The 20,107-nt window shown below is 48.2% G+C and overlaps 1 protein-coding gene across 7 annotated transcripts; it reads right to left on the bottom strand.

The window, feature by feature from the left end:
* Positions 1-391: 391 nt before the first annotated feature.
* LOC144155884 (ADP-ribosylhydrolase ARH3-like) lies at positions 392-19,614 on the bottom strand. Of its 7 annotated transcripts, none has more exons than XM_077687581.1 (7): positions 19,458-19,614; positions 8,265-8,478; positions 7,193-7,304; positions 6,242-6,458; positions 5,273-5,457; positions 3,178-3,349; positions 392-837 (listed from the first exon to the last, which is right to left on the bottom strand). In XM_077687581.1, exons 1-7 carry the CDS (start codon positions 19,503-19,505, stop codon positions 637-639), a joined length of 1,149 nt encoding a protein of 382 aa, XP_077543707.1. In that variant the 5' UTR covers positions 19,506-19,614; the 3' UTR covers positions 392-636. The 7 variants fall into 7 exon arrangements, with proteins under 7 accessions (XP_077543707.1, XP_077543709.1, XP_077543712.1 ...); XM_077687583.1 differs by lacking the exon at positions 19,458-19,614 and adding an exon at positions 9,672-9,809; XM_077687586.1 differs by lacking the exon at positions 19,458-19,614 and adding an exon at positions 9,628-9,677.
* Between the last annotated feature and the right edge of the window lie 493 nt (positions 19,615-20,107).

The following is a 20,107-nucleotide window of genomic DNA, read 5'->3' on the forward strand; positions in this document are numbered from 1 at the left end:
CCAGATTTTTATTTTGGTCGGGCATTTCCCTGCCTCCACTACTAGACGATTTTTTTGTGTTACTCACCTAAATGCAGTAAGCACCAACCTTAAAAGCATGGGGCCAGATGAAACGAGTGGTTCCTCCCTTACTTCTGTTCAAAACGCTCGCCCAGGCTGAGCACCCACTATTTAATTACTCGACTTGGACAGTCGACGTTTGGAACGAAGGAAAACAGTATGGCTCCTGTTATCTAAAAAGACAAATGTTCGGCCGTCACGACGACCGTGTTGTAGGTCCCAAACGTCTAGCGAGCACAGTTCGCGGTGGCAGACTGTTCGCCAACGACAAAAAAAAAAAAAAAACACTTCCCCTGTCGGAAGCTTGTGATGAAGTCAGCAGACCAGCGAGTTTTTTTTTTTTACGTGGTTTTACTCAACAACGGCAAAGCAAGCCAGGAATACAACATCATGACACGAGAGCGAAATCTCTTTGCTCCTCCGTTTACCATTTATACATCCAGATCACGGCAGACCCCGAGACAGCTGCTCGCAAATGCCGGGAGCAGAGGGCACACGGGGGGCTGCTCGGGGCCATACATAAATAAGTGGCGGTGGAAGGTGGCGGACGCAAGGGGCGCGCCGCTGGGGCAAGGGTCACTTGGCGAGCGCCTCCTCGAGGCAGTCGGCTATCCGCGTCACCTCGTCGATTGCCTGGCATTGGCGCTGAAGCACGCCCGGGATGGCCGACACCCCGTGCCGGGCGCCCGATATGCTGCATGCCATGGACGCCAGGGTGTCCGCGTCGCCACCGCACACCACCGCGAAGTACAGGCAGCGCACGAATGGGCTTTCGTGCTGCGCACACAACACGTGCACAGGGGTCATTAAACACACGGAGAGAGAGAGAGAGAGAGAGAGAGAGAGAGAGAGAGAGAGAGAGAGAGAGAGAGAGAGAGAGAGAGAGAGACTACTTTATTTTAGCAACTGACATGCCACCTGGTGCACCGCCCTCGAAAACACGAACCCATTGTGGGAGCACGAGCCTACTTCAACGACGAGCACGCATACGAAAGCGCCCCATACACAAGCACAAACCAATGCCCTGATGCTCACCGACGCCAGGAAGCTGGGACCCGGCCTAAAGCGAGAACCTCCTGAAGGCCAAATTAGGGTCCCTACCCTTTAGAGCGCCGGCCCGTGCCTCCTTGTTACCGTGACTGATTGCCTCGTGCAATGTGGTGCATCGAAGAACGGCGAGAGCAGGGCGGTCAGATTCGTGTTGTGTAAATAAATTATTTACCCTCGTTCTCTCTCTTTCCTTCTCTATTCCTAACACGCACACACACAACCCTTGCACGGACATGGGCTAGTGTTGCGCCAGCCCCCTCGACATGCTCTGGAAGGCGCTCCGCGTAGCCAATAGAAATGAAGGTTTTTTTTATCGCATTGCAAAAACAAGTTTGGGCTAGAGCAACATCCCATCCCACCCTGGTGATCGGCGCAGGATGGCCCAGATTGGAAGAGTCCGGAAACCGCATGGGTAACGAGCGTTAGATACTATCAACTATGTGAGATTTCTATCCTTCCTCGATGATTGCAGTTTCCCCGAATTTTTTTTTCCTTAACCGAGCCAATGTCTACGGAGGTAAGACAGTTATGGGAATTTCATAAATAGGCGATAACTCTGGTTACATACCTTAGTCCCTTCTACATCCAAAGCATTATCGTGCACCCCCCCCCCCCCTAATATTGGCTGGCTGGATTGACTGATTGTAGGGTGTAATGCGCCGGTGCAACGCAGGCGATGAGGCGCGCCGTAGTCAAGGGCTACGGATTAATTTTGACCACCTGGGGATCTTTAACGTGCGCCGAAAGCTCGTACACACGGGCGTTTACGCTTTTCGCCTCCATCAGAAAAGCGGCCGCCACGGCCGTGGAAAGTGTACTGTTGGGCGAGTTGGTGGTTTACTTTAAAAAATATATATCTACAGCGCAAATAGAAACAAAGACACATAAAGACGACGGCACGACCCCCCTAAGTTACGACAATTTCCCTCTTGCTACATGTGCCGGAAGTAGCGCAGAGTTTTGTGGTAAAAATATTTAGTGGTATAAAATCAGACTATCACGTTTTAACTACACCGACCCAGGGAGTAAAAAAGTAAAAGCCATTGTCTGCAGGAATACTTATAATTTATCGGTTCCACCACTCATCATGTATCCACACACCAAATACTGTTCCGTTTAATCGAACGATTCTGAGTTGGCCCACGAATTCGTAAACACACCCGCCATTGCGAGGCAGTGGCTAAGGCCTCCCGCTGCTTCGCACGAGGTTTCTTGTTCGGTTCTCAGCCACGGAGGCTGTGTTTCTCTTGGAGGACGGTCCACAAATTCCCCCGTGTATATTAGATTTCAGCTTACGGTAACTCACCCGAGGGGGTCTAAATTAATTTATAAGCCATAATCTATTAATATACCCTATTAATATATTACGCTGCAGCTCGCACCCCAGGTCTAGCGATCGGCGCATCAAATTGTACTTTCCTCCACAGTGGCTTCAGCACATTATAATGTGGAATGAACGTGGTTTCATTCATTCATCAAACTGGAAGTTACAGTTTTCAATTCAATATTTTGAAGGTATAACGCACCGAAGCTGCACCTGGCCTTTGAGGCGCGCCACAGTGGCGGGCTCCAGATTAATTTTGACCACCTGGGGATATCTAACATGCGCCAAAATCTCGACACACGGGTGTTCTTGGTTTTCTTCTCCGTCTGAAAAGTAGCCAACGTGGCTGGAATCACCCTGTGCCATCGTTCATCCCTCTGTTGTCCTTGTTTACTTCGCGTTGTTTTTTTTTAACTAGTGAGCTTGACCAACTATCTCAACTTGCGCCCATCGAACCCGCGTCGTCGGAGTCAGCAGCAAAACGCCTTAGGCTATGTTCAGTCTACCGGTGCAAAAGCCATATCGTGATCTATGGACGTAAAAAAACGGCATGTCATGCGGTTCGGTTGGCTGAGACGGAAATGACGTTATTCTTTAAAGATATTACGACATTTGCAGCAACAGTCTGAACACGGCCTTAGCTTAGCCACTGAGCCACCACGGCGGGTAAAAATTACGATTTACTGGAAACACCCGAACATAAAAATAAAAAATTGTTCCCTGAAGCATAGTGGCATTCGTACCTCGAAGTCCTTCAAAGGTCGCTGGGACCTCAGAAAGCAGTAGATGGCCGTGGGAACAGACCCTTGCGCTGTGATGTCATTTCCCAAAGTTTTTGCGATTTCCGCTGGGGTGGGATCCAGATCTGGATTGGACAGGATCTTTTTTATGTGCATCAACTTGAATATCAACGGCCTGCGAAGGAGAAAAAAAAAAAAAAAAAGATACCAATTGTGAGCATACGTCAGCGACGTATACACGTTCACCCTTCATACGCAATACATAAGCCGTGGCAGACGAGGGCGGACGCCAACTTTCATGGTGAAAAGCATTTTGATGCAACTTAATGTGGCTTGTTTGTCCATGGCTGAGAGAAAGCGTCACGCCAGAATCATCGCGTAGTCTTCGAAACGCGAATCATTTTACGAATGCGGTGATTTCACTAGCACCAGGATCACAGTGCCGTCGCCTCATCAGCTGCGCATCCCGTAGGAGAGGCAAGAGCTAAAGAATGTTACGCGACCGAATTGGACTCCTCAACAATCGCAATTTTTCACCCAGCGCTTCTCAAGCTGGACAGGGGCGCCTCCTCGATTTAAGAAAGGTATAAAAAGTTTGTAAAGTACCGTTACAGATTTAGACTAATGCACTGCACAAATGGTCTGATGCCAACTACATGCGAGTAAACGAAACAAAAACAAAAGCAGTTATATTTCGCCCAAAAAAACAAACCAGTTCCCTCTCATTCCACTATTACATTGAATTTGCGAGATTCACAGCTTGTGGACAGTTTTAAATGCCTTGGTGTCGTGTTTTCTGCAAACATGCCATGGGATAATCGTGGGATGTTATAATTAAGTTGGCTTGAATCACTGGTGTTATTATTCGCCCCAATCTGTGGAATTGCTACTGTAGAATTCTCTTTTTTTATTCTAATTTAAGCTATTGTCCACTTGTTTTGGGGTACAGCAAAGTATTCCTTTTTACATAAAGTTTATTTACTTCAAAAAGAATTACTTCATCACGTCTATAAAAAAGGTTACAGGGAGACAAACAGGGACCTTTTTCTTAAAAGTGGTGTTATCAAAATCTTCACCTTGTATAATTATCGTTTGAGTAGCCGATTCAAAATAGAAACCATAAGAAACAAACCATATGCGTAATCTGGTCCGGTTCGGCAGAAAGAAATGAATTACAATTTTAGAAATAAAGCACCTTTGGCGGTACCTGCAGCTCGTTTGAACACTGGGAAAGAGAGCATACACTATACTCTGCCTTCTCTTTTAAATGTATTTGAGTGCACCGATTTTGATATCTACAAATGTTCTAAGCGTCAACTACGTGCCTTGTGTACTAAGATGTGTTATGGCTCCCATTTGCTTCTTTGATTAACTGTTTTTAACCCGTTGAAGATCAACGGGCATTACATGCAACACGAAGAAATCTTATTGTTAGCTTCTTATTGTTACTTTTCCCGTTACCTTATCACTGTGTGTTTGCTTTGTCGCGATGCTGCTGTTGAGCAGAAAGGGGGCAGCGGCCTCGTCAAGATGTCTATGACAGCCTTTTCGTGCGGTTCCTATTTCTGTATCTGTCTTTATGAAACAGGAATAAAGTTTCATTATTATTATTAATTTTTTATTTCTTTTATTCTTATTCTTCTAAATAATATTATTATTATTATTATTACAAACATCCAGGTAATATTTGACTACAAATGTTGTCAGCACTGTACCATAGCCTCTGTTTACACCTGTCTGGGTTTCGAGTAGGAATAAAATTAAGATATGTGGTCTATCTGACCGGTAACGCATTCTAAATAATAATGCAGTGCTGCCCGAGATGCCGGTTCCTCTATTTAGCCAAATTACACTATTGTTCCCCGTGTCGCTTTGAGGTAAAAAATTACACGTCGATTATTAGCAGTTTAGGCCGACTACACGTGACCGGTTTTTATTGCGTTTTAATTATTGATAGCCGCGCCATGTAAGCATTGTTTACCCTTGGCATTTTCCTATGGACCATAATAATTTGCCAAACGAGTTCCTGATATTGCCTGCAGGAACTAACAAAGCAGGGTTTCCACTCGGACAATTTACGGCAGTAGGTTTTGCTCACTTGAATCCGTCAATGGCCTCTTCCAGCTTGTCCATGAAGGCGATGAGGTGGTCGATGAACGCCACAGGGTCCAGCGGGGCCTTGGGGTCACTCTTCAATGCCAGGAAGACGGCCATGCACTGTAGTATGGCCGCGTTGTAGCCGGTCTGGTTACTGTGCGTGATCTTGGCCTGGTTCCTCGCCACCTGGGGGACAACGCACAACCGAGTCTTTCTATGTCTACCAGGCCGCATGACGTGCGCCCACTCGCAGCACTGCTACATTATCTTCACTACGGCCCACAGCCTGGACTGCTTGCAGGCAAGAAGGGTTCCCAAAAGCCCACTTTCAGTTTACTAGTGATCATAAAACAGTGGCAGAATAATAATACTACACAGATGAGGAACTGCAACGGGACCCTTGGTGACTAACAGCAAACATTATGTTAGAACAAATAAATACTCAACCCAAAGAGACGATTGCAATGCCATTCCTTTCGTACGGAAACAAGTTGGCCATAACTAACAATAAGGCCTCGGTTAATGCAGCTTCCTTCTGACCACTTCAGTCGCGTACGCTCCACAATTAATGATTTTACTTAAGGCGACGAAATTTTGTTTCCGAAGCATGATAAAAACGAAAGGAATGGGGCACTCGGCGTCGCCACTAACCAAGTGCGCACCCCACCCATACTTGGCTGCGACCTGCGATTGAGCGGGTCTTGGTTTATTTCCGAAAGCGCAACGCATCTTATTTTTACTAGACAGAGATACTGTCAGCCTTACTCCCCAGCTGGCTCTTTTGATCAATCAGCGAGAGCAATTTCTTTCCCCTCCCAGCATGTTCTTAACGAAACAATTCCGATAGCTTTCGGTTAACGTCATCGCAGCGCTTATGTAGCTTATCCGTGCAGTTGTCCTTGCACGCGCGCCGTACGTCAGACCGTATAGGAGCTGATATCGAAGCGTACACGTACGTACCAGCACTCACCTCAATCATTTTCTCCAGGTCATCCATGTAGAAGAGGGCGACAGGGGCCACGCGCATCGAGGCCCCGTTGCCGTACGAGCCGCGGCCGCCAAACTGCTCCTGCGCCGGTTTGTACGGGTCCTCGTAGTTGCTGTTCTTCAGCTTGCGAAACACGTCACGAACAGCGTTGCCGTACTCGGAGACGAGGGCTTCGTTCTCGAAGTACTCGGTGGTGAATCTGAAACAGCGTAGCACATGTAGTAGAGCTAAGTTTCGCGCAACTTTGAACAAAACACCGGTACATTTCTGCTAACGTCAGTCGCCTATTGCTAAAAATAATGAACTGCGATATTTTTTGTAGTTACCGGCCATAAATATCGCTCACCAATGGTCACTCATAAATTTACTTGCTCTGTGCGAAGGAAAACTGTTATAATATGGCTTACATACTCGGCCAAAACTTCCAGTTGACAACACCCCGCAAGTTCACCACTAAGAGCTAACGTTGCTCAGTTCACTGAAATAAGGCTGAGATGACTGTCGCCTCTTCAGTAGCGCGGCTTGTAGTCATGGCAAAGCCGGACTTTCAACCCTCTAATGCAGAAGTAAATGACATCTGTGAGAAAATTCACCCCATGCGCGAATACACAGTTCCCCGAACAAATTACCCAACCTACTAAAGGAGAAATCAGTTTGAAAAGGTTAGTTGGAAACAAATTGAGACTTTGAAACATCACTTCCAGAAAGTGATAAATAAAATGGAAGTTGTACATTAGCCCAGACATGATATTAAGTTGTCGAGTTTGCTTTCTGCTACGCTGCGCAGGCAGAACACCATTCGTTAAGGAACTAAAGCATGCTCACACAGAAAATATGTCACGCAGTTCAAGAAAAATGGGAAACCTGATCGAAGTGAGGTTTCTTTTTCGCGTCCAACAAAATTTGAAAAAAATGAGACACAAGGGTGTCTACCTCTTGGCCACGTCCAGGGCATCGAACCTGCGCTTGGCAAGCAGTGATTTCGCCAGGCACAACGTCATCGCCGTGTCGTCTGTGTAGTGGTACTCGCCACGGCCCGGATGCACTGTGCAAGAAAAGATATAGCAGAGGCTTTTGACACAGTAAGACTTTTCTACTAAGTAGGGGAAATTCTAAACTGGAGACGTACGTAATTATCTGTTCCTTCGTTTTTGAGCAACACCAGATTTTGTGGACGATATGAACCCCGTCTGGACGAAATTTATTACAAATCGGGCTGTACCAGATTTCTGCCCGCACATTTACCCCTCTGAAGCATGCCACAAAATAACGCTGCTGCATGAAATTTGCTTTACATTTACATTACATGTCTCTGCTACCTCAGAGCTTGTTTTAGAAAAGCACGAAAAAAGTTTGTAAAATGGTAGTAACAGCTGTATTTACTAACTCCTTACAAACATTACTAATCCGCGATAAGGTACGTAGGCTCTGCCACTAGCAACTGCACTGTTAGGAAATTAAATGGGTGGAGGAAGTAGTATACCCTAGATTAAGGTCGTGCTTATGACTAAGTTATGCATGGCCAGTTAGTGAACGCATGTAGCACAGTAGGGTGTTCTCGCTAAGACTTTACTAGTTAAGATTGTGGTGCTTATACTGTGTGCTTCAGTTAGTAACCCTGACTAGTGCTGCATTTACTACTTCCAGTTACTAAGTACCTAGTGTATACTGGGACAAGTAACTTGTTCGTGTCCCGTTAGTGAATGCCACTTTAAAGAGTGTGGTGCAGGACAATATATAGGGAGGCGATGATTGTTTTCACACTGCGACCTTTTCTGCGTGATAAGCAACCACTGCTGCGGCGAGTGGTTTAAGCCAACTTGTGTACACAGTTTAGCGTCCATTTAACACGGGCAGAAATATTTAAGGTCAATTGCCATTCCCAGAGAACGAGCAAGCAAAATTGTCTGTTTCGCCCATTCTTTTGTCACAAGACACTTTATCGACCACCCGATGGGTGCGAGAAGGTGCAGAAACAAGAAAATACTTGGGGCAATGCACATACCTTTGGAAGGGTGAAAGTTGCGCCCAGCACTAGGGCCGGGCACGACGGTGTGCTGAAGCAGGTTCTGGAAGAAGTTCTGCTGGTTCGGGAAATTGCTTCCCGTGAAGTCCGTCTCGAAAGGGGCGCCGAGACAGTCGCCCAGTAGAGCGCCCACCAGGCACCCTTCAAACTTCTCCACCAGCGTTGTGTCGGCGGACATCCTGGACGGTTGCAACTGAAACCCAAAAGGATTTCCCTTTGAGCTGCGGACACGACTGAGCGCTGAACAGTTATCATCTGCTTGAAATTCCAGTGACTGAGGTTGACCCCAGATTACAAATCACCGACATGGGCCCCATAGGCATAGTGAGGCAAATGTTGTCGCAATGTATTCTAGCTACGATTTATCATTACGGGTAACATTCGGAACGTTCACTGCTAATGCTAAGTGTAACCTTAGCAAAGTCTATAGCAATCAAAATCGCAGAAGGAAATTAGTATACAAAAACAAATGAATGGCTTTGGTATTTTTATGAGTGAACTAAACGGTACATTGCATAATTAACGTGCGCAGACTTAATCGCGCCGGAACAGAAAAGCAAAATAAAGGCATCACAAGGTGAAAAAAGGCCCATTCCGATCCAACACCGTTCTGAAACAAGCAGCGGGTGCAGCTGTCCTGTTGCACGTTATGAACCAGTCTCTGTCATGTTGAGTTGTTGTGGCAAAACGGACAGTACAGTATGCTAATCTAGACGTAGCGTACATCCCCTTTAGGAATCAAGAAGTGTAGATTGACTGCGCGTAACGAAAATGTCTGTATTTCTCCCAGCGGGCACAGCCAATTAAACAGGGCCGATCGTGCACGAAAGCTAGAATTGCATGGTGAATTAAAGACATCCACCGCGGCTGGAAGGGTGTCATAATATGACGATCTAGGAAAAACATTTTTCAGCCTAAGTTGCAACCCATTTCCCCTTTAGGGTGGTAAGCGCACGTGACAATTAGCTGTTGGAAAAAAAAAATGGAAACAAAATCGCCTCGCCATTTATGCCTGCCTACCGCCATAAAAAACGGATCATTTCCCAGGTCGAGATATATGTAAGTATACTACCTATCATTGCGCAAAACGTATAATTGCCTCACCTAAACTATAAACCGACGTCTACCATTTGAATGAACACGGGCTAAACGGAGGCCGACAACAATCCGTCGCACTGACTTGTGTACCCACTGCAGTCCTGCGCGCCCTCCACGCAAAGCTTGCACCAGCTACTTACAACCATTACAACCGCAATAACACGAACGCCAGCAAAGTACGCTCTCGAGCGGGGGCCGATAGGGAACCGGGGGCACTTGACGACTATTCTTATATGCCGGTTACCCGGTAGGCGCGGCGCGACGAATGCAGCCTCAGTAAGCGCTCACCGTTATCTGGACGCCGTTATCGCTGGTGCTCGCCTCTGCGAGCGGTTGCAACACGCCGTTATGCTCGGCCCAGACGAACCGCCCCGCACGTGAGAGCGGTGCGTCACGCGAAGCCAGCGGAAGCTCCCCGCAGACCTGTGACGGTCGCAGCCTGACTCACAAGGACACGTGACTCGCCGTTACGCGCGCGCGCGAAATGCTCTCGCGCATACCGTGCAATTCTGCATGCCAGTACTATCAGGCATAGAGTTTCATAGGAATCTGGCGGTGCGATCGTCCGCTGCAATGGGCGTGATATTGTGATATGGGTAGTTCTGGATTCGGATTGGCGCTCGATGGCTTGCGGAAGTTACTATGGATTCGATCGTGCAGACAGTTTCGTTTTCGTTTTGGACTTTCATGAACGCATTTGCGTACGCGGGGTGCTGAAAGAAGCGTTCGAAAATACGTGTCTCCTTGAACTGAATGCCACACGCGGACTGACGCCGCCCTGGGTTGAAATGTTTGATAACCCAGAGTTGCGAATCGGATGGGTTATCAATTCATTACCGCACAGCGAGCACGAAAATACAAGTTACGGCACTCTGTGCAGCGAAGTTGCCTGCGAATTAGCAGTTGCGGCACTGCTCATTCGGCAGAGCAATGTGTTGTCGAAGCTTACAACGGTTGCGAATCGCTTGCAACAGCCACACCTTCTGTGCGAACGCCGGCTCCTACGGCGTAGACCAGTAGTACCGGCGGCTGATAGGAACGCAGCTTGATGAATGTCACTAATTCAGACTAGAATGACTTCTTCAAAGGTAATCGAATTCTCTTTTTAGGAGCACAAAGCTTTTCTTAGTAATGACAAGCGCCGAAACTTTTACAGATAGATTTTACAAATAAGTCAACCTGCTCCACAAACCAGAGCTCTTCCACAAACCTCCTCGACTCCGCGTCTGCTTTTAATTTAAACGCGCCGTTTTATTTTGTACAAAACCAATTTTTTGTCACTAACTTTCTTGTTCGCCATGTAATTTTTAAACGAAGAACCAGGCAATAACAATTTTTTTTTCGTCAAAAAACACAACTTGCGCAGCCATAAGCACGTTGTGATCGTAAGCGTAAGCGCCGCTGCCATGTTCGCGTTGACACTAGCGCCAGTTTCCCTCTAGTTATTATTGTATGAAACTCTATGCTGTCAGGGACTGGGGGACGCGCAGCGGCCTCATTGACTCCGATTGCTGCCCCGATTGGGGCACGTTGGGTAAACCATCGTTGTATCTGACACCCTTCCCGGGCAGACGGCCTAGGCTGCTGCGGTGGCGCAACGTTCGAGAGTTTCGCTTACTGCTTGTTTTTTCTTCCCAAACTCTGCAGGAACATGGCTTTGGAAGCATGCGCTCGAGCACTTGTTGTGTTGCGATAGGAGCGATGCGAAAGCGGGCGAGAAATGTGCACGCAAGCCGTGTGCAACGTCCAAACAGTCGCATGCTCATTGTTCTGCCGATGACCTGTCCTCGCGGTCATTCGTCCCGGGAGCCACCGAGACAGCAGTAGGAACGCGCGCCGAAATCCAACAAAATATTTTACGCGCGCAAGCTTAAGTGGGCTGGCTTATCGCGCCGCGGTGCTCTTTTACAAAGGGCGCTACACAAACGAGCGCATGTATCGGAAGCTCGCCCTCGAGTGGGACGCTAGCACGCGCCGCACCCGGCGCGGGATTGCGCCGTGGCGCCACTGGCGTCGCCAGGTCGGCCCGTAATCTACACGGCCGCGCACACGAATTCTCCCTATTCCGCCCCGATTACTGTTCAAGGGTGTGTTTTTGCGCCTGGGGCTTATCTGAGCACTTTATCGCGCTTTTAGCACTTGCAGAAATTTCCAAGACCGTAACCATGCTTTGGAGATGCCGTCCGCGTGACGCTGGAATTCACGTGCGGCCGCTGGCTGCGCGCCACTGCTCTAGAAGGGAATGCAAGACGTGCAATTACATAATATTCAAATCGATGTAACAAAACACTTTGGAGGTCGAAAAAGATGGGATGGTCATTCCATTTTCTAAGAATGCACTTACGAATACTGTAACGCAGTGGATCAGCGATAAAAACTTTTAGGATGCAACTAAGTTTCAAAAACCCATGAAAAGAATACTTATGTCAAGTGCAGTGCAGAGGCATGACAGTGGACTACTCTTCACGGCCATTATCCCTGATGCAGAAATCTAATGGCCTGTCGGTTAACGCCGACATTCGTTCATATTTCGCGTTATGCTATGTTCACACTACCGACGTAACAGCCATATCGTGCCCTATGGATGTAAAAAAAATGGCGTTTCACGCAATTCAGTTGGCTGAGACGTCAAATGACGTCATTATTTAAAGATATTACGACAGTTGCGACAACAGTCTGAACCCGGTCTTACGCGAAGTTACCCCTTTATATAAACGTAGAGTGGGACGAAGGTTTCGCCACAAAAGTTTCACCACTGACGTACCGCGGCTCTGGCTGGCTGTTTCCGCACTGAAAGTTCTTTTTCTCTATCTTTGCCTTACCCCTTCTGAAGCAAACGCGTGACAAAGATAACCAGGCAGCGAAACAGCATGGACAGAGCGTACACAAGCGTTAACATGCTGATAAATGGAGCGCATTGCAGAGTTGTCGAGCCGCGCATAGTTTTTTTCTTTCACGCGCTGTAAACGTCGGATATGGGAGAACGCGGCAATCAAGAGAAACTCCAGAGTAGATACAATAGGCCGTTTCAACTGCACACGACCGCGTTGCTGCGACCGCCAGCGTATACTTGTGACTGCGTAAGTTCAGCAAGAAAACGAAAGCCACTGTGGGGGCGCGGATGTAGCTTTTGCTGTGCTATTATTATCATGTACTATTAGCAGAACCTTCGAAATATGCAAAGCATTGGCTATACGCTCAGGGATTCAAAGGATGCACAATTACAAGCAAATTAAATGGAACTTAACGATCGAGGTTACAACTCATTTATTCTCCAAGATCTGCCAAATTCCCAAGTGCTTTCGTGAAATAGAAGCGACAATACGTTTGGGAAACCACCTCGCTTTTATTCGACGTGGCAAACAGACGCACTATACTCCTCGTTACAGCTGTCATTGCTAGAGCGAACATAATGATGCTACGGGTGTCACAACACCCTGAAACTGTAATGGTCCCCCTTTCCTGCTGTGTAGGCAAGCAATGGATCAAACTCCTGCTCTTTAACCTCTCGTGATATTTACACACACCTGAAGCCAAATATCATGGCTGCGCCAATATTCAACAAAGTGTCCTTTTTTGGGAATGGGTAGGATAGAAGGGGGCAGGATGCTAATAGAGAGAAACAGTTCGTTTCCTATGGTCGAAGCTGTAGTGGTACATCGAACCTGCAGCTAAACATTCTTTTGTATCATCAACGCGACAGCTTCGAGCAAAATAAAGCTTGCGCCCGGAAGAAGCTGCAGGAATCAAAAGATAAATGAAGACCGGTCGGTGGATCTTGAAGAATGCGTGAGCAGCTCGTCCCTGTCCTTCGCGAACTTCAGGCTCGCCCGGCACGCACGCCGTGACTCGGCCACCTCTTTTGCCGCCCTGCGCGAAGACAACTGGCGAGCCGCACTTCGACTCGTCTCCCTGGCAACGTCGCCGACGTTGCGAAGGCAGCTTTGTCTACGCGCTGCTGTCCTGTCGCTAGCTTTATTGACAGCTCTATTAGAATAGGGGGCACCAACGCTCTGGGGCCCCCAAGCGTCTTGGGGCGTCGTACTGCGCATGCGCAGCGTTTAGCGCGCACGATATTTTGCTGAAATAGCGGGCGCCCCAAAGCTGGAGTTTGCGTTCTTGCGTCGCTCTCGCAGCCAGCGAGACTGCGCGTGACCATGGCTGAAGCGAAACCTGCGGATCGTTCCTCGACTCACCCGATCAACCACGACGATCGCTGAGCTGAATTTGTTGATTCCGCGCGTCGTTCGCTAGAAATGGATAAAGCAGGTAATTGTGAAGTGTTTTCTGCCTTCAGGAAAACTCCGCGCACACGCCGGCTGCGCCTGCCAGCTCGGCACGCTCAGCGGCTCGAAACGGCGCAGACCACAGTAGCAACCGCTTATCGCTGCTCTTCCGAATCAATCTGATCGCTAATAAGAAACTCCACATGCGAGAAAGCAGGTCTTAGTGTGATGAAAAATTGTGCTAGGGCTTGTTGTCAGGGCTTATTTTAAAAGCGGCGATCAGATATCTGCCGCGATGCTAAGCCTACGCTGACTGGCCGCGGACGTTCGGCGATCCGACCGATCGCCGTGGCGCGCTGTGCGCCGAGCGGCCGAGAGATGGCGCTACCTGCGCGGAAGCATTGAAACAGGCTACGCAGATGTCGTCGTCACCGATCGCTCGGACGGCAGTTATAGCTGAAATAAAGTTCCACATGCGAGAAAGGGGATGATAGTGTGGTGAAAAGTTGTATTACGGATTGTCATTCGCAGTTGCGCAGGTTGCGGCGATCAAATGTCTGCCACCATACTAAGCCTAAAGTTCCCATCACCCGAGCCGACCCGAGCAACGCAAGCCGGTTGCGGGCGCCATAGAGTTAATACTACTGACTGTGGGCGCGGTATATATATTTGTAGCAGAGGACATGAAATAGGTACAAATAAATTTGTGGCCAGCGTTTGCAGTGATTTCGTCCGTGCAGTGTGACTATAGGTATACATACATATTTTACATACATGCATAACCTACACGCATTTTCTGCATATCGCCATTACAAGTTATACACAAAGAAAATCCCCATGCCAATAGCAACAACACTATAAGACACTTCCATACACCACAAAATGCATGCCCCTAAAATACGAAACAACTACGGCCGGCTGCCTTATACACCCACATTCTGAAAAAAGTTGCGTCATAATTTATATCAACTTCACTGTGAACGAATTTAAAGTACAACTCAGATTTCTTGTTTGAGTCACAGCTTGTACTTTAATGGCTAGTACTGCTCTTGTTGCTTAGATTCGATGTTTTTCAATGCGACAGTTTGTATCTATGTTTAAAATGCACGTGAAAGTTTACACCCGTCTTGCCAGCTCTGCGGCACGCCGATACATCAGGCGAGCAGGCGAAGCAGCTCGCTAGGGTGCAGCAGAAAGTTGGTGGCGCTATTGAATAACAATGTGTTCCTTACTGTTTAGTGCTGTGCTTGTCACTTATATTTTATATTTATCACAGAGCTAGTTATTCTGCTTGTACTTGTTTCTGTACATTTTGTTTTCATTTTCTGTCTAACCCGAGGAATGCGTCAGATCATTTATTGTCACGTGTGCATGTTTGGTGATGCTTCTATTGTCTGTCTTTTGTCTCTCCACGTCAATTGTTGTAAAATTTATTATGAATAGGACGGCACTAGGCCTGTACCGGTGGGAGGAGGAAAAGGGAAGGGGGTTACGTGCGTCGCACTATGGAGGCTTTCCACGCAAATGTCCAGAGTGAGAGTAGAATTCTCTTGTGGGCGCGTGTTGGCCGGATCCAGTCCTCGTATGTAGATACGGATGACGGGCGATGTTTGTCACGTGCGTCCTTCAGTCTTCACAGTCCCACACCAGATGACGTATGTTGACCGGCTGGGCGGCCAAGCACACACTACACTGGGGCGGCGAGAAAGGTGGCGGGTTCGGCTGCTTGGAGTACTTCTGTGCGTGGTTCCACATTGCCACCACGTCCTCCGTGACGGCAAAGCCGCTTCGTGCTTTCACCACGAACACTTGGTTGCCCCGGGGAAGACCCTTAGGTAGGGAATCCTCAAGGGGTGGTACGTGGGTCAGGAGCTCTTTGGACCTTTGAAGCTTGTTCCTTCTTCGCTTCTCTTCAGGGCTATGACTCAGGGCTTTGAGAGGAGTGAGCTCAAGCTGCGAGTGGTGGGAAGAGCGAGCCTCACTGGCCAGCTTGTGCACAGTCTCATTGCCCGTGTTGCCAGAGTGTCCGGGTACCCAGAGGACCTTAATTGACATCAATATTGCTGTTCCGTTGTAGTTCGCGGCAAGTCTGCTTTATGGCATATTCCGTGGAGGTCACTCGCGGGGGTCCAACCAGGTTTTTGAGTGCCGTAGCACTGTCCGCTAAAACCCTGATCCGTCGTACTTGCTTGGTGCCATCTCCACGTCAATAAAGTTCATTGTCTTCTGTCTGTCTGTCTCTCCGCGTTGTTGGCAATAGGGCAATGTTGTTTTTGATTAATTGAATGTATGCTGGCACAGAAGTGTACCGAAGGGTGCTGGGACGTCTGTCAGGGTTTTTGTAGCCGTTAGTCTCAAGCCCTCTTCCTCGTACCTCTGAGAAAAAAATTCTTTGAGTCTGAAAATCTTTGAGGAAACGCCCTGCCAACAACGCCACTCCTTCCGCCCCGAAAACTCCTGCAAATTCTTCCATCATTCCATAGTCACATTTCTCGGAGGGGTGTGAAGGCATGCGAGGTATTTTTGTTCCTATTTTCATCATTGAATGTGTGCAATTCGCGACACCTCCCGTTTGAATGTTGGGCACTCAGTGTTTGCAGAGAACGCTGCCTGAAGACACTTGGCCCGATACGACCGGCAGACTGCGAACTTTGGGTCAGCCCACTTTGAGCCCCACCTCACAGGAAGCACCTGCTTGACACTGTTGATTTTCATCAGAGAACCCAGCATTGAGGACTGCTTTTATCTGCCTTTCCCTGTTCTGCCCACTCCTTACTTCCTATCCCATTTCCGACTCTTGACCGATGCCTCGGGGCATGTCAAGGAGGCTTCTCTCTCTTTTTTTAATAAACACGTGTTCATTCATACATTATTGAATCTACTGCGGCTTCAAACAGCCCATATTAGAGTCTTTCTAGGGGTGCATGAAAAGCTGGATTGTGCCAGAAAAGAACAAAGCCTCCAGCGCAGCCACGAAAATGACCGAAACCATAAATAGTAGCAATATCTCAATGTTTAATAAAATCACTGCACATACGTGCTACAAACGTGGTCGCGTGTTGGATTCCTGGTCATGTACCCTGTGCAACTGGGGTGAAATACAAAAGATGCCGGCGTGGGCGGTCACTGCATGAGACGATCGCTGCACTTAGAGTGCCGCGCAACGCTTTAGCAGCTATAAGCAGATTGCGAAGTAACATCGCATGAGTTTATTGTTACGGATAGCTCATATCAGCGCTTTCCTTTTTCTTGCCGGTCGTATAACGTTCCTAACACCCTCCACACTAAAAAGAAAACAATGCCTGGCACTTATCAAAGCAGAGCTTTCTATGCCGCGTTAATGGAGTATGTCGCGTCGAAAATCCACGGCTGGAAAGCCAACTTTCTCCGACGACGATGATGATCGTGGGTGAAATGAAAAAAAAAAAAAAAACAAAAACGCTTCCCGTAGTCGGAATCGAACCTAGGTCCCTCGAATTATAAAGTCGACGTCTATCCGATTTCGGCATAGTCGAAGCAGTCTAAATTTGGAAAGGGGTGCACGGACGTGCGAAATTAAACTGAAATACCATGCACTTCTTCGCCTAACGACGACGATAGTTGAACGCGAAGTTTTCTTCTTAGTGCGAAATCAAACGGCGAAGGGTCAGAGTCAAAGCTGCTGCGATCAAACATCCAAACTGCATGTGTGCCAGAGTCAAAGCTCAATGAGTCAAAGTCTAAACCGTCTGCAAGTCAAGTCGAAACTCAAACGGAAACGAAGGAATCCCTCGCGAGAAAGCTTTACGTTCAGCCGTCGTCGTGGTGAGAGGTGCGCGTGATTTTTTAAAGTGTAAAACTAACTTTGGGGAATAAATCATTAGCTTTGCTGTATAATCGAGCTACTACGCAATCCAAATAATCAGTGTCATTGTGTGTTGCTTTCTTTTGTAATTTTGTGTGTGTTCATTATTTCATTATTCATTGATATTCATTAATTCCTTACAAAAAACTTTGCACCAACGTAAGTCTCTTTTGACATTTGTTCCCCATCTGACTGCCCAATAAATCTCACCCTAACCAAATTTATTTGGTAGTGTAAGTAAATCAGAGGCTTGCAGGAGCAGCTTTTGATTGCTACAATTCGTCATCCTGGACGTTGACAAAACCAATGCCAGTCCCCCCCCCCCCCCCCCCCCCGCTCCCTCTCACCGCAACGGGCCACATCACAAGCTTTTTACAGACGCAAAGACTCGTGAGCCAAACCCAAGAAACAAAATTAACAAAACCCAGTGATGGTGAAAATCACATTGTTTTTCTATTGTTCCTTTTTCTTCTTTTCTTCCTAGAATTTCTTCGCCGGCGCTCTACCAATCGGCGGCGCCTCAGCTTGAAGCCGCACGAAGAGGATGGAGCACAGCTGCCGTTTTCCGCGGCACGCCGCCCTGGTTTTGCCTTGACAACTTTGTGAGGGGCATCTCGGGCGAACTTCGAGGCGACGCCAGGCACCGTTGGGCACCCGTATATAGCTGACGCGTCAGAAGCCCTAAAGGTTTGCGTAATGCTGGCAGCGCAAAAAAGACAAGGGCAAGTGAGGAAAATAACCCACAGGGCCAGTCCTGCGGTTTATGTTCCTCGCTTCTCCGTGTCATCTTCACGCTGCCAGTGTTACGTAAAAATAATACGTCTTTCGACAACACGTGCAAGCACTTGACTTCCGTCTGCAGCTACACATGCAAGCAGAAAAAGACAAAAAGCTAACTTTGATCGCAACGTAACAAAGCTGCACCTGGGTTATGGATATCGTACGGAGTTATGAATGTCGTACTTCACGGTTTTTTTTTTTTTTTTTTGACTTCGCTCCCTAACCGAAATGCAAAAGCAACGCTTACAAACGGGCTTTACCTGGCGCAGGCAGTCACTGAGTCCTCAACACTGGGGCCCCAATGCCTGCTCAGTCAGCGCAAGTTGGACAGGGCTTGCGAAGCCGTGGTTTCGATGCCAGCTACTATGGCTGTATTGCAATGCTGTTGAAATACATTGAGCCCGGCGCACCAGATTCCCAAACACACTCTTGATGGCCCTTCATAATGCCGCGACGTTCTTCACGGCCTGTCTGCAATTAAGTTGCTAGGGGCTATTCGAAAACTTAAAAAGGAGGAGCAGGTACGAAAAGCATGCAGAAAAGATAAGGCGAAGACAATTAATATGCGCTCAAGAGATCCTTACAGGCCCAAACCGAGAAAAATAATGGAACCCGGAGGGCTTTGCACCTCCAGCACTACACAGCCCAGCGTGAGAGTGCGCAGCATTTTAGAAAAAAAATCACTAACTATAAATAACTGCACACGTGGAACACCAAAGTGGCGCGGAGGGAAGGAGAGAAGATTGCATAAAGGGTGTTTCGAACTGAAATTAAAAATTGGTACAGCTCTCTACCGCACTCCGAAAATGGCATTGTTTGTTAAAGCTTGGGCAAGTTGAAACTGGGGAATTCACTGACTTACACAATAAAGGAACTGAAAAGAACAAAAAAGCCATTTTCCCTGCTGCCGTGACGCTGGTTAAAGAACAGTAGGACAGCCTATGGGGTTCACCCTCTACGGCACGCGGTTCATTCGTTCCCACCACGTTGTCGCGATAGATTCCAAGCATCCCTCGTGTACGTGTAATCCCCCTAGCGTATTGTTCATAAAACGTATCAGTTGCGATGGGAATCGCTCTAAGCTCTTAGCATGATCCAGCCTCACGAAGACTGCAGGCTTCCAGGCAGCGCTTATGTGTCGCCCACTAACGCAATACGCGAACCTGGCGGCGGCTGCCTTCGGCGGAAGCCGAGGAGTACATGGTGCAGCATCCTTTCGCTCACCTGGCGGAGCAAGTTCCTTACGACGACGCTCCTTCTCGGCGAAGGCATGGTTGCGCGTGGCGAAGCGAGCACGAGCCCAATCACGACCACAATCACGGCGGGCGGGCAGCTGACCGACGGCTTTATTGGGTTCGCTATCCGCGCCGCAGATCGGTCGACGCTTATCAAGTCACGTTTCTCGGGCCTCCCACGCTCTCCGCGTCCCTGAATGGAGCGACGGCGCGAACTCTCGCCCCGCGTGGAGTGTCAGCGGGCCGGCGCCAACCCCGGCTCTGATAGGAAGCGAAACGACGTCGGCGTCTCCGCTGCGACACCATGGCAACCGTTCGGCTGCTTTAGTTTTACGGCTGCAAGACTGTTGTCGCTTCTGCGAAATACCTTTTGGGTTTCGGGCTGTCTTCGCTCGCTGGGAAGGTCACGTGCTCGTTCCTCCTTGGCAGATTTCCGCGCGTAACCGGAGGGCGGGCAGTTCGAAAAGAGCAGTGCAAGCAAGATGGCTGCAGCCTGCAGCTGGGTTGGCTAACCCAGCAGCTTTATTGCCTTAGCTCACTCGGTGGTATTAAACAGGAGATATGTTTTCCCTGAAACCCACCTTCAGTTTTTGTTAGTGCGTGCGTGTCTGCGTGTGAGCTTCCATAGAGGACATAGAA

Source organism: Haemaphysalis longicornis, unplaced genomic scaffold (genome assembly GCF_048455015.1).
Source record: "Haemaphysalis longicornis isolate Haplotype H1 unplaced genomic scaffold, Haemaphysalis longicornis Haplotype H1 scaffold_1, whole genome shotgun sequence".
In the NCBI taxonomy this organism is placed as follows: Eukaryota; Metazoa; Arthropoda; class Arachnida; order Ixodida; family Ixodidae; genus Haemaphysalis; species Haemaphysalis longicornis.